The sequence below is a fragment of the Anguilla anguilla genome, chromosome 2 (genome assembly GCF_013347855.1).
Source record: "Anguilla anguilla isolate fAngAng1 chromosome 2, fAngAng1.pri, whole genome shotgun sequence".
Taxonomy (NCBI): domain Eukaryota; kingdom Metazoa; phylum Chordata; class Actinopteri; order Anguilliformes; family Anguillidae; genus Anguilla; species Anguilla anguilla.
The window spans coordinates 52,713,761-52,727,144 of NC_049202.1; the positions used below are offsets into that span (position 1 = coordinate 52,713,761).

The 13,384-nt window shown below is 39.3% G+C and overlaps 1 protein-coding gene across 3 annotated transcripts; it reads left to right on the top strand.

Annotated features, from left to right (window-relative positions):
- The first annotated feature begins 335 nt into the window (after positions 1–335).
- ccz1 (CCZ1 homolog, vacuolar protein trafficking and biogenesis associated) lies at positions 336–13,329 on the top strand. 3 transcript variants are annotated; one of them, XM_035405458.1, is made up of 17 exons: positions 336–479; positions 2,151–2,250; positions 2,371–2,467; positions 2,688–2,785; positions 3,490–3,583; positions 4,135–4,215; positions 4,597–4,644; positions 4,914–4,997; positions 6,446–6,621; positions 6,820–6,901; positions 7,623–7,684; positions 9,485–9,596; positions 10,053–10,086; positions 10,238–10,355; positions 11,605–11,763; positions 11,847–11,974; positions 12,806–13,329. In XM_035405458.1, exons 2-17 carry the CDS (start codon positions 2,237–2,239, stop codon positions 12,859–12,861), a joined length of 1,443 nt encoding a protein of 480 aa, XP_035261349.1. In that variant the 5' UTR covers positions 336–479; positions 2,151–2,236; the 3' UTR covers positions 12,862–13,329. The 3 variants fall into 3 exon arrangements, with proteins under 3 accessions (XP_035261349.1, XP_035261350.1, XP_035261351.1); XM_035405459.1 differs by having other exon boundaries at positions 341–479; positions 2,176–2,250; XM_035405460.1 differs by lacking the exon at positions 336–479 and having other exon boundaries at positions 2,171–2,265.
- The last annotated feature ends 55 nt before the right edge of the window (positions 13,330–13,384 follow it).

Below are 13,384 nucleotides of genomic sequence, written 5' to 3' on the forward strand. Positions count from 1 at the left end.
CCCCCATTCAAATGTGTTGACCTGGCCAGGCCTCTGCTGTCTTATAAATTAATTAGATTACAAAGCCAGGGATAAACCTACATGAGTCGTGCTTTTAATTGATAACAGAAATTAGAAATGGCTACATTTAAATAATCCAGAAATTGTTAATCAGGGATTAAACTAGGCTTTATTATAAAAAATGTTTCCAAAACATTTAGAAGATGAATTGCCTACATTCCACCGTCCCTCTTTATCAATAAAATAATTGCGAGTGGAAAGCCTACTATTTCTATATAAAGTTCAGTGGATATTTCGCTGTGTAGGAACCATGTTATCAGAATATGTTGATCCCACACGACTATTTCCTCTTGCGGAACACAGCCAACTGTCATAAGAACAGGAAGGATGTGTTTTTTGTGACTTGACTTGTTAGCTATCGTTAGTTATTTTTAAAAGACGCCAGCTATCCGGTTTGATTACTTGATATGCGTTAAAAGGTAAGTTTCTTTATTGTAATGTACCCAGCTTTAAAAGTCGTATTGGAACATCTACGTTTTGAGAAAACATTACCGTACTACTACTAGTACTAATGCTAGTGGGGAAATGGTACAGTTTGCTAATGAGGCTAATCTGGCTAGCAGAATCGATTGCCTATTTCGTTTAGCTCTTTCGCTACCCAATGACACTGTAACTAACTAATGAGTTCAATTTAAATGAGTCATTTTTGCTTTTTTGATATACAGTTGCAACCAGATTAAATGCGTTGAAAACATATCATTTCGATTTGCATGCTTTGTATTGCCATCACATTATGCTCCTCAATGCTAGCTACTGAAACAAATTACTTCCGGCTTAAGCCTTCCTAGCGACTTTTCGTTAGTTAGCTATTTTACTACGTTCGCTAAATGCAGAGGTGTATAACGTAACCGGCCAGTTTATGTACTTAACAGTACTGTGTGTTGACAATAGCTTTGGCAGTTTTGCTGATTTATTGGTTTTGACTAACGCTAGTGTTGAATTATAACAATGTTAGCTTTATCATCACACACAAAATAGTTCGTGAGGGAAACATTCGCAGCGTGATTCCGAACTAGAGTATCCGCTTCAGCTAACATGAAAGTAGACTACACAAATCCAGTTAGTTTACTTGCCAGCTAATTTGGTTGCTAAATTCCGTCTTAATTCGTGCACACTGGATTTTGTTACTAGTCTAGAAATAATAATGATCGCTAATAACACTGAGTGTATTACTACACCATAATTTGGGTGACTGCCACACTGTCCCACAAACAACCATCCAATTGATGCCAGTAACGCTCTGTACAGTGGATATCACGAAACAACGAGCTCTCTTGATAACGCCCACTTTTTAGCGGCGTGCTAAAAATGAATTGCATGTTTTCATATTGCACAACCTTTGTTTCTTTACTGATATGGCTATATCTCACTCTTTATTAAATGAATACAAAACAAAATTTGTATGCCATTTAAATAGACGATAATATGAAATGCGAAACAGTAGCCAAATGAAAGTATAAACTGTGCATGGTCACAGTATTCCACTTGGAATACTGCCTTGGTCAACTAAGGCTGTTCCGTGAAGAATATAAGCTAATATAGCATGTATACCTGAGTGGCCGGTGACTGGCGGTGACTGATCAAAATCTGTTTTCGTGGGTGATTCACAGATGGTATCATAAATACATAGGCTAGTATGTGGTTATTCATCTGCTGATTTAAATATTCACTGAATGTCCCAAGCTTTCTATAAATGTGTCCCACTGTATGCGCACATTTTCTGTTATCCAGGGCTTGGGGTCAGTTCCTTTAATTCAGTTGGAATGTGCAAATTACTTACCTCCCGCTTAAAATACAATCAACTGTCTTGCTTGTACAGTGGAATAAAAAAAGTAAAATTTGTCATTGTCTTATTTACTACAAACTGTGTTCCCTTTCAAGTTAATTATACCTGACAAACATTGTTGGGCTCAATACTGAACACTCAGTAACTGAGTTCCAACTCGGTGTCATAATTTCACTGCTTCAATTTTCATCCACTTTATGATCCGTTCCCCACTGCATGAGATTCAAATCGGAATTGTCCCATGAATTCCTGTTTAAATTGAAACCCAGCCCAACCTTACTGTTATTCTTTGTTGTCATTTAAGTGGGTTTGTTCTTTGCATTCAAAAGTCCAAGGCATGCTCACCAGGCTTACCACCATTGGAAAGAATTCCAGAACAAAAGTACACTAATGCTAATGATAAGGTGAGCTTCTACCAGGTCAGTCATTCAAAATCTGTTTGAAGAACACCCAACAGTAATTTATCATTTTAGTAGAATGATTAACTTTTAGATGACTAAACTTTCTGATTTCTTAACTTGTAGCCCAAGAATGGCTGCAGGGATGCAAGAGAAACAGTACACCCCATCTTTGCTGAATTTTTTCATCTATAATCCCAAATTTGGGCCACGTGAAGGCGAGGTACAGCTCTTTTACTTTTGCGCATGTTTATTTAAAAACATGTAAAACAGACGTGTGTTTATTTTGAATTTTTAACCATAATACATTTCAGCTCCGTGGAAGGGTTAAGATCAGGAATTTAATTCTTGAAACAGGCCTATGCTTCAATAAATTCCTTCCATGAAGATTTCTTTGTTGCTTGACACCATACTGAAGCATACAAATCGTGTGCTTTTTACAGGAAGAGAAGAAAATCCTCTTTTACCACCCTAGTGAAGTGGAGAAAAATGAGAAAATCCGCAATGTTGGTCTATGTGAAGCCATTGTACAATTTACCAGGTAATCATATTTTACCATTTTGCTCTACATTTAGAATATAATTTATACAGTACAACAAAAGATGCTTGATATGCTGAAAAAGAAGTAACTACCATTTTGTAATGTGGTTTTGGTGTAAGGTCAACTGTGTGGGGTGTAGGGATACAGCAGTTTCATTCACTGATTACAGAAAGACAATCAATTTGAATTTTGGCATGGTGATTAATCACCATAATTTAAGATCCTCATAATTTCCCTTAAAACATGTTAAAGAACATAAGCTGCTGATTACTTTATGAAAATGATTGGGATAGTTTTGGGGGTGGATGGGCATAATAGAATTTATTTTAATGAAAGGCAATCTTAGAAAGTGTATGTGAGTTTGGAATGTCTCTCAGAGTTGAAATCCTTTCATGGCAATAAATTGTTCCGTGTTTCAAAAGAATGATTTTTTTAATTGATTATTTGATTATTCCAAGTTGACCGAGTAATCAGCCACAAAGTAATTGATAGCAAAGTAACTGATGAGCTTTAAGATTTGCCTATGAGTCTTGAGGAGTAATTTTTGCAAACCTCTGCCATGTTTTAATTGTGGAAGAAAAAGCGTGGATTTGATGACCTATACTTTGGCAATTAACTTTACTTACTACGTAATTAATGTCGACTGTCATTTACAATGTGCTGTAATTTAATTATTCATTAACCTTCCTTTTTCCATCTTCTAGAACCTTCTGTCCATCAAAGCCTGCCAAATCTCTGCACACACAGAAGAACAGACAATTTTTCTTCGAGCCAGAGGAAAACTTCTGGATAGTCATGGTGCTTTATTTATTCATTTGGAATCTCTTTTTGTGCTCCACATTTCCTAAACCAATTAATTTCTCAAACCTGAAAAGTCCTCTTGGATTCAGACCTTGTGTAGTATAATGGCTTTCAAACATGAATGCAATCTTGGAAGTTTTCCATTATGAATGTGTAACTCGAAACCCAGTGCTTCTTTAGGCTGAAAAAAGTGCCACTTTTTTTGATGGTCTCAGGGTAGATGGAAAGTTTTCTTTGGGATTCTGAGGGCAAAAGTGTCTGTCCAGGGTCTCCCAACACTTCAGTGGCATGATTCTGTTTGCAGCCTTAATATGATAAAATATTTGGCTAATCTTTTCACTGGTGACTGCATGTGCAATTATGCAGTAACCAGTCACTAGATTCCAATAAGGCATATCACATTTTTAAAATGCTGGAACATACACACTGATGCCATGCCATACTGCTCTGTATCTAGTTGTGAATAATTTGACAACAGAGGAAATATCCTGACCCTGTTGTTCATGTCTGAAATGTATTTCTAAAGTTGCTCATCAAATCCCCTGCAGGTGGTACGAAACCCAATGGTAGAAAAACCTAATAAGGAAGGGAAACCACCTACCATAGAGTATCAGGAAGAAGAAATTCTCGTATGTAATTTTTCTTTGTTTCACTGTGTTTACACCCAATTGTTTAGAATACCACTGTACGTATTTGTATTTCATTTGCTGTCTGAAGTGCATGTGCAGTACACTCATTTGACATTTTATTGGTTACCGAGTTAGTCAACTATGTGTCAGTAGTCACCTGTTAGTTTGCCTGTCTATAGAATTTTTCTGAGTAAAATGGACAATGGATTGTAAGAGATGGCTGTATGTAAACTGGCAGAGTAATCTATGATGTTTACAAAAACCATCATTAGTTGATTTCTTTTGTTACATCTGCATGTAAATCAGCATGATTTTGCAAGGACTGCCGAGATGTAAGAGGTTCTACTGCAGATAATCACCTTTCTCTCTGCTGTTTTGTAGGACACTGTTTATGGAGCAGTATTACAACAGTGCTATAGTATGTACAAGGTGAGCATCAAGTATTTTACACTACTTGGCACTATTGGAAACACAAAGGAAATGCTGACAACCTGCATGCTAAGCTACCATTGCTTTTTGGGCTCATTACCAATAGCTCATCTTCCGGGTAACAAGTTAACTTTCATGTGATTAAGTATTCATTCTGTAAATGTACAGAATTTGGCATTTGAGGAAAGGCATGTTTTGTATTCATTCTGAATTAGCTGTGTTTAGCTGCAGCTGTGAATGTGCCCTAATGCTCCCTCCCTGGTTTTTAGCTCTTCAATGGGACCTTTGTCAGGGCCATGGAGGCTGGTGGAGTGGAGCTGCTCACTCAGAAACTTGAAAAGTTCTTCTACAGGGTAAAATGGGTTTCATTTGAGAAACTAGCTGTGTACCATAAGTGTGCTTAACGTTCAGTGGAAGAATATGTGACCATACTGTGAATGGGGACATGTGTGGCTGCTGAAGAAAAAGGTGAAAATTAGAATTACAATCTAATTACTGCACCTGACATGTGACTGAGAGGACTTGCCTCTCATGTGGATACATTATGGTAACGCATCAGACACTTTAACAGTTGATAGTGTGATTCTTGTGCATGGGTAGGGGGTAGGAAGGCTAGGTTTCCTTATTTAACTTACAAAGGCAACAGTGCAATCTTCTGTGTAATTTTACACCTAGAGTTGTTTAACGGGTAAGTCTTGCTTACCTATCTACGGCACACACATGTGATTTGTCTTCTGGGTTCAGTTTCCCTCGTGTGGAAAGCTGTGTCAGGTGTGTGAGCATTAATCATTCTCTCCCAGACGTTTACTTACTTACAGGTCTGAATTATACATTTCCAGTTGAGGGAAAGCTCTTGATTCCTTAAATGTAGAAGATTGATGTTATGAAGAAAATTAATTACGCAATTTTTGGGTCCTCTGGGTAGCATGTCTAGCTATAGCACTTCACACAGTCCAGAATTAAACCCTGACCATGCTAGTGGCTCAGATTTCAGCTATCACGCACAACTGGCCATAGCTTTGCAGAGTGAGGGATGGTTTGAGTAGACTTTTTTGGATGATGGCCTGCTGCTTGCCTGTACCAGCTGTAGAAGACATGCAGTCCTCCACTGCAATAGCTGCACAGCTCAACCACTAGACTGCAGAGTTACAGGAAATAAATCATCTGGCTGTTAAGAGTGTTTGAGGGTGTGGGTACTGGTCTGCTCGCTCACAAGATGGCTGAGGATGGTGCCATGTTGCCGCAGTGGGATGGGCTGATGATTGTGATTGGGCACTGATTAAGTTAGGGATAGTCCACGACAAGGTGTTGCGTTGAAGGGGTTTTACGCACAACAAGGAGGCGGAGTGCATTCAAACCCTTTAATGCACACCATGGAGGGGATTATTCCACTTATACAGTACCATGGTAATTTGCCAAAAAATATAAGGAGGGGGTCATTAATATTTTGTGGTAATTCTCCCTCAAAATACAAAGTTTTTTGCTGACAATGACTACTTAAGTTTATAACAGTTGTTTACTGGGCTTGCTACAGTTTCAGCATGTTGCTATGGTTACATAGGTTGGTTAGTAGGCCAGGTAGCATATGGTGATTAAATGACCTGAACTACTTGTGCGTTAACTGGTTTTAACACACCTTCCAGCCAGTAAGAATCAAGTATTGCCCAGACCATGGTATAAAAAAGTAAAATGGGAATGAAAGGATAGAAATAAAAAAACACTGAAATTTTGTAACACTGAACCCAATACGAAATATCATGGGTAAATGCGCTGACGGTTTCTTGTCCAAACCTCTCTGTAGTACCTCCAGACACTGCACCTTCATTCCTGTGACTTGCTGGATGTGTTTGGTGGAATCAGCTTCTTCCCCTTGGACAAGATGACTTACCTGAAGATCCAGTCCTTTGTCAACAGAGTGGAGGAGAGCCTTCGGCTGATCAAGTACACAGCGTTCCTCTACAACGATCAGCTCATCTGGTACAGTTACTTCAACTTTCAGCTTTTCACAGCAAAAAGAAAACTCAAGTCTGAGTGTGTTAAGGGAAGACTCTTGATCTGGATTCAATACACTGAATTGGGGGAAGAAATACATTGAATTACATGACATTCATGTAAGTGAGTCTCTTATCCAGAGTAACTTGTAACTTGGTTTTATATCTTTTGTGTCTGTTTCAGGAGCGGGTTGGAACAGGAGGACATGCGGATTCTGTACAAGTACCTGACAACATCCTTGTTTCCCAGGCATTCTGAACCAGAGGTGAGAGAGAAATGCTAGATACACCACGGCTGCACTCTGTACACACCAATACCACTATACCAGAGGCAAAAAGGCACTCATTTTTGGTGTTGATGAACCCGTTTGAAGTCATTTAGGAAAACTAGTAACATGCTTTTAGTGTGTGGGTCGCAATGGGCTCTGGAGGGGCTCAGTGAGCAAAGACATGTACTCCATGTGCAAGCTGCGCCAAGTAGCCTAGACGTCGCTAGCTCAGGTCTGGGCTATTTTAAGTATGACAGGAGCATTGAGATCACCTCGTCTAGGTTCTGAGACTAGCTCTCCTGTATTGCACTGCATGGCTAGCCTTGTGGAAAAAGGCACTGGCTATGATGTGGAAACTGGAGCAGAGCAGGGGTGTCAGACCCATGTCCCAGAGGGCATGCTTTCAGCTGCTGTGCAGGTGGCAGAGTGGTGGGAGAACTCCAGTAGCCCTGCTTATTATTAAAATTGTGTTAATTAATTTTCCACATAACAATGTAAGGTATATATAATTGCAGAAATTACGTGGTCATAAGCTTAGCGACTTAATGGCTGAGTGTAGATCTTTTCATCTGTATTGAATGACAAATAATTGTAAAATAATCTCTGTTAAATGGTGTATTGTTAAGTGTGTAATACTAGTAAATAAACCAAATGAGGGCCATAGTGCTGGTGATTTCAGCAGGGGAAGGTGTATTAACACTCCTGTTTCTGGGGCCAGCTTGCAGGCAGAGATTCTCCACTGAGGCCAGAGGTAGCTGGGAATCTGTTGCACTATGGGAGGTAAGAACACATCTGTCCCTTCTCTCAAACAGGTCTGCTGGCCTTTGTTAAAAGGGCACTCTTAATCATGACATCATCTTATTTCCAATTCAACCACTGTTTCTCTGGCAAAATTAAACTGAGTAAATGAAAAATGAAATTAAGAAATTAAGTTCTTAGACTGTGGAAACTGCTAGTAAATTAATTGAGGTAGTAAGCCACAGAAAAAAAAACCTGTCTGATCCTGAGCCGCTAGAAGCTTTTTAAACACAGACCTATCACTGTGTGTCCAAACACACTGCACTCTTACTGGACTGGCAGTAATGAGCATTGCAGATTATTTTTAGAGATGAGTTGAGAGGGATTTTCCCTGCGTTCCCAATTATGAATCGCTGTAAAGGATGGCAGCACTGAAGAAGGACCCCTTGACATTCTGGAATAGACTAGGGGAGGCAGGGAAGCCCATTTGTAGCTCCTGTGCAAATGAGAGGTGACCCCGGAAGGCTCAGAAGTGACTGGCGGCAGGAAGGAAATTGGACACAGCAGACCCGAGCTGACACCCAGGACTGTACGGCAGGATAGTGTGACAGGATGATGGTCTGGCCCAAGGGCAGGGGAGCAGGAGAGGCTGTGACTGCAAACATTCAGCATCACTTCAGGTCCACTACAACCACGTGAACCACTGGGGGAGAGGACAACTCTCCACATTCTGCCCTCTTTGAACCCTAGGAAACTGCTAGAAACACTTCTTTTTCTGTGAAAATATTTATTTTTATTCATATGGGGTGAGCCAGGTCTTTAGTAGATATAATTGATGATGGATAATGTTATTGGTACAGATAGTGTTAAGTCGTGTGTAGTGCGGCAATCAGGGAAACGGGTGAGTTGGGAATTGCAATAGTACAGATACTTTTCACCAGTGGCCTCAGAATCTTTTGAATAAAACTGGCAGCTTCATTACGTTGTCTGAGTATGGTTCAGTTCATGAGATCCATGTTTGGAAGCAAAAGAAATTTAATGAAGCCAGAGACTACATGAACTGTGTGACATGGTTGTCTTTGCTTTAGGAAAGAATGGCCAAAAATAGCTGAAGCACAAGCTGCTCATTCCTGGAAATAATGAACTCTTTGCTGTACATGCTACAGGGGACTGGGACTGGAACAAACCCTACTAGCTGTAGTACTGGAATTGGTTACAATGGTGTGTCTGTTTTTGGTGTGCTACCCATTGCTAACTTTTATAACTACATTTTATGTGTTTCCCCTTCTGCGGCAACATTTTTTTCCCTTGAGGCAACATTTTTCGAATTCCGGAAATAATTTTGCAATTATTTTTAAAAGTTTGGTTATGTCTCCCATACATTACATGAGTTTCAGATGACTCATATGTGACACGCTCTCACGATTAACAATGGTCTCCAAATCACTGGTCTTTCACCGCCCCAATCAAGCTAAAACTGGTTTCTCTCCCATTATCAAAATTTGTCTGCGGAAGCTGAATCGTAGCAAGTATTGTGTAGTGTATTGTAGGCATTACATTAAGCTGTTCCAAGTTCTAGATAATGAAAAATTGACTGAATAGTGTACAAAATACAAAAAAATAATTAAAACTTTAGAGCTGTACATTCAGTAGAAATGTATGTGCATGATTTAAAAAAAAAAAAAAAAAAAACATTTAGATGATTCTGGGAAGAGGTATAACTTCACTTCTGGTAGGTTTATGCTATTCACAGAATTCAAAACCGTTGGGAAGGGTTTGTTAAACATGTTCAGGGTGTTTGCAATGTGTGATTCATTGACATTGTCATGTTCTTTCTCACAGGTTCCTGACAGGACCTTCTAACCTCAAAGATCCTGAAGCAAAATTCAGATTCCCCAGAATATTTGTGAACACAGGGGATGGCTATGAAGAACTTCACTTGATTGTTTACAAGGTAACAAAAAAATACGAGTTTTTTTTTATGAGAATTGAGAGCTGTATATAATGACACCAACAGATTTTTATTATAAATATATTTAGTCTCAGATTGAAAATGAGGGAATATGCAGACTTGTGTTCTCTATCTCTTGAACTAGAATTCTAATGTAGAGTTTTGAAGTGTAGACTTCAATACATTTTTATATTATCAGCGGTAAAATTCTATACCTGCAGATTCCTTTATTGTTATTTCCACAGTTTTAACTGCAGCACAGCTGTAACAAATTTAAGTACTATTTGGTTAGTGTTTGTAACTGGGGTGAATCCAAATCCTCAATCTAAGTGTTAAAATGGCAATGAGGACGATCATCTTATTGATCAACTTTTACAAGAAATGATTGCTTTGATCCGTTTTAAAATATGCGAGAAGTGGTCCTTGGTTTTACAGTAACCGCATTGTTTTCCTTTTTAGGCCATGAGTGCAGCGGTCTGTTTCATGATCAGCGGTACGTGTCCTGTTGAATGGTGATGTTGTGCTGAGCCGTTGTCCTGATTTGGCCAGTCTGACAGTGCGGAGGGGAGGGCAGTATTGATGTGTTTATTTGTGGGGTGAGCAGTGTCTGGTTTCCCCCGCGGTCAACCTCTTGTCGTCCGCAGCCTCGGTGGAGCTGAGTCGGGAGTTCTGTGAGCAGCTGGACGGCCTGGTCGGCCCTCAGCTCACCTTGCTGGCCTCGGACATATGTGAGCAGTACAACGTCAATCGCCGGATATCAGGGTCAGTGCCAATCCTGCCACTCCTCTCAGATTTTCCCAACGAAATGTACAGCGCATCACAGTACCAAAAGATGTCACTACAAATATAAACTAATATAAAAAAATAACAAAACCTGCAACCTATTGAGCTTGCGCTCCCAACAGCACAAGATTGCTGTGGATTAGCAGGTAGCGACCCAAGGTCTTGCCACAAAGATTTGACTCGCGTATAATCCACAACTTGACAAATAACCTGAATGCTGACTAAAATTATTATGCAAGTTAAAGGTATTAGTATGTGTTATAGCTGCAGAGAGTTGCAGATACAGCAGTTCAGAGGGTATCTCCTTCGTTATCAGGAGCTCCATTATTGATGCTTTCATTGTCACTGTCACTCCTACAAAGTGCAGGCTCACCTTACTTATTAAGTCTGTATGAAATTTTAATGCTGGTGCCATCCTCCACTGATAACAAACTGATGTGATGTACGTAAAGGAGGTAGATGGAGGTGATCTGTATGTTGCCACAAGAGATGATTTACTGTTACAAAATAAGTATTGTACCTTATCAGACCTGTGTTTTGTAGTTGTTCCAATGACCTTCGGTATGCACTTATTGTATGTCGCTTTGGATAAAAGCGTCTGCCGAATAAATGTTATGTCATGTAATGATTTAATGTACTGGTTTTGTATGTTGCACTTTGATCGCACCATGTGAAAGTCACTTGATAGTGTTTGTCAGGATGAGTGTCATAAAAATTTCAGCTGCTTCACTACAATAATGGCATTGATCATCCAGTGAGGGCAGGAACTCATCCATAATGCAGTCCTGTAGAGCGGACTGTAGTGCTCAGGACACGTTTACTTTCATTTCCACACTACCTCCCCTTTGGTTTATATATGTACTAGGTCACCAGGAATACCTATTACAGTGTAATTATAAGCTCAAAATAGACTTATTCTGTTTACGCTGCACATGCATATGTACTAAAGCAGTATTGGCAAATGCTTTTTCAGCTTATAATGGGGAAGATTTTGTTTTTGGCAGAGATTTATTGCACATCTGAGTGAATGTACACTTTGTCCCACATTGCAAAGATGAACATAGCAAATATGCGCATGGCAAATATTCAAAGATGTTCACAGCTACAGATAATTTCAGGGCCATTTTCCAAATGAGAAGACGCCATCAGATAAGTGAACTGAAGCCATACTAGGAGATGGTGGGGCTGGATGAGAAGCTTTACTACAGGCTTTTCTCACTGTACGCAGGCCAGACAAGGAGCCCCAGTTCAAGTTCATCTACTTCAACCACATGAACCTGGCGGAGAAGAGCACCATCCACATGCGCAAGACAGCCAGCGTGTCCCTGACCTCCGTGCACCCTGACCTCATGAAGATCCTGGGGGACATCAACTGCGATTTTGCCCGGTAAGGATGAGACTGTGACTGAGACGCACGTCGTATTGGTCGCGACTGAGCCACTGTATTCACGTTCCTGCGTCGCTCTGTAGGGTCGATGAAGATGAGGAAATCATTGTGAAGGCAATGACTGACTACTGGGTTGTTGGCAAGAAGTCTGACCAGCGGGAACTGTATGTCATTTTGAATCAAAAGAATGCCAATTTGATCGAAGTGAACGGTAAGTCAGCATTTTCTATATTCAAGATGAGAGGGGAAAATGCATTTGTATAAACATCATTCTCCATACAGTACTGCTTATGGAGTATTTAAAAACAAAGCATTTTCTCTCATACTTTCACTTCTACTTAGCGATTAGGTCCCAAATCTAAAAAAAAAAACTGTACTTTGTAAAATTGGGTAAGTGGGTAAAGAATAACTGAATGAAGTTTGTTGAGGTGCTATGTAGACTTGATTAGCCTTCTCTGGCAGGATGTGTTGACATTAGCATGTCATTATTGTAGCAGGCTGTGTTCAGTGTCCCTCACTGGCCCTACTTCTTACATGATTTAAAGGAATACACCACCCCGGTGAATTACACCAGGTTTCAGTTTCAGTTTCCCTTCCAGTCCCACTCTAGCCACCAGATCTTCTAATTACCCAGCAGGGCTCTATAGCAGTGCTGGGGCAGGTCCAAATTGAATTGCAATTATGAGATCAATTCCAGTTCTTATGTGATAAAACTAATTCAAATGGTTTCAATTGATCAATCGTTCAGATCAATCTGAGCTTCTGGAATTTACCCTAATTTGGTTCTGAACACCATACACTTTACTCTTTGAAAGCTGTGTCTATTATTAAGTTTCTTTTTTGTCCTAAACCTTGACTTAAGTACATTTTACAGTTTGGTACGTTCAGCAATCTGAACTTGCTTACTTAAAACTTGTCAAACTGAATTTGTGAAGAAAGAGTATAACACTTTAATTTACATTCAGTTCAAAGTTGAGGATGAATGTTGATTGAATGGGACAATATCAAAGCTAAACGTGTGTTCTTTCTTTCTGCCTCACAGAAGAAGTGAAGAGACTCTGTGCAACACAATTCAATAATATTTTCTTCCTGGATTAAAAGGGGACACTGGAATTGAATGCGATGACTTGAAAGAGCTATGAACTGTTTCTACAACACTATTTAAGAACTGGCGACTATGCTGATGGCAAAAACAGCATAATTTGTAATGCAATAATTGCATTGTTAAAAAAAATCACGTCATGCAATTTTTTAGATTTTTATTAACCAATAAATTGTATTTCATCCTTGTAATTAACTGTAATATCAGAATTTTACTGTAAATTAAACTTCACTTTTATTTTCAATTGTATATAAATGTCTCAAGTTACAATGACAACTGTCAAAAAGTTTTGTTTTTTTTCCTGTTTTTTATTTTTATTTAAGATCACAGTGGCATTTAGATCATTTACATGGACATGCACAAACTTTGTTTCTTTGTTTTTGGCTTCAACTGTCCTGTTTCTTTGGAATGCCATCATGTCTTCAAACAACCCAGACTTCAATAAACTGAGGTATTATCATTTTCCTTTGAGTGACTTTGTCGCCATGTTTCTTCTACTCAATCATTGTTGTTTTTTTC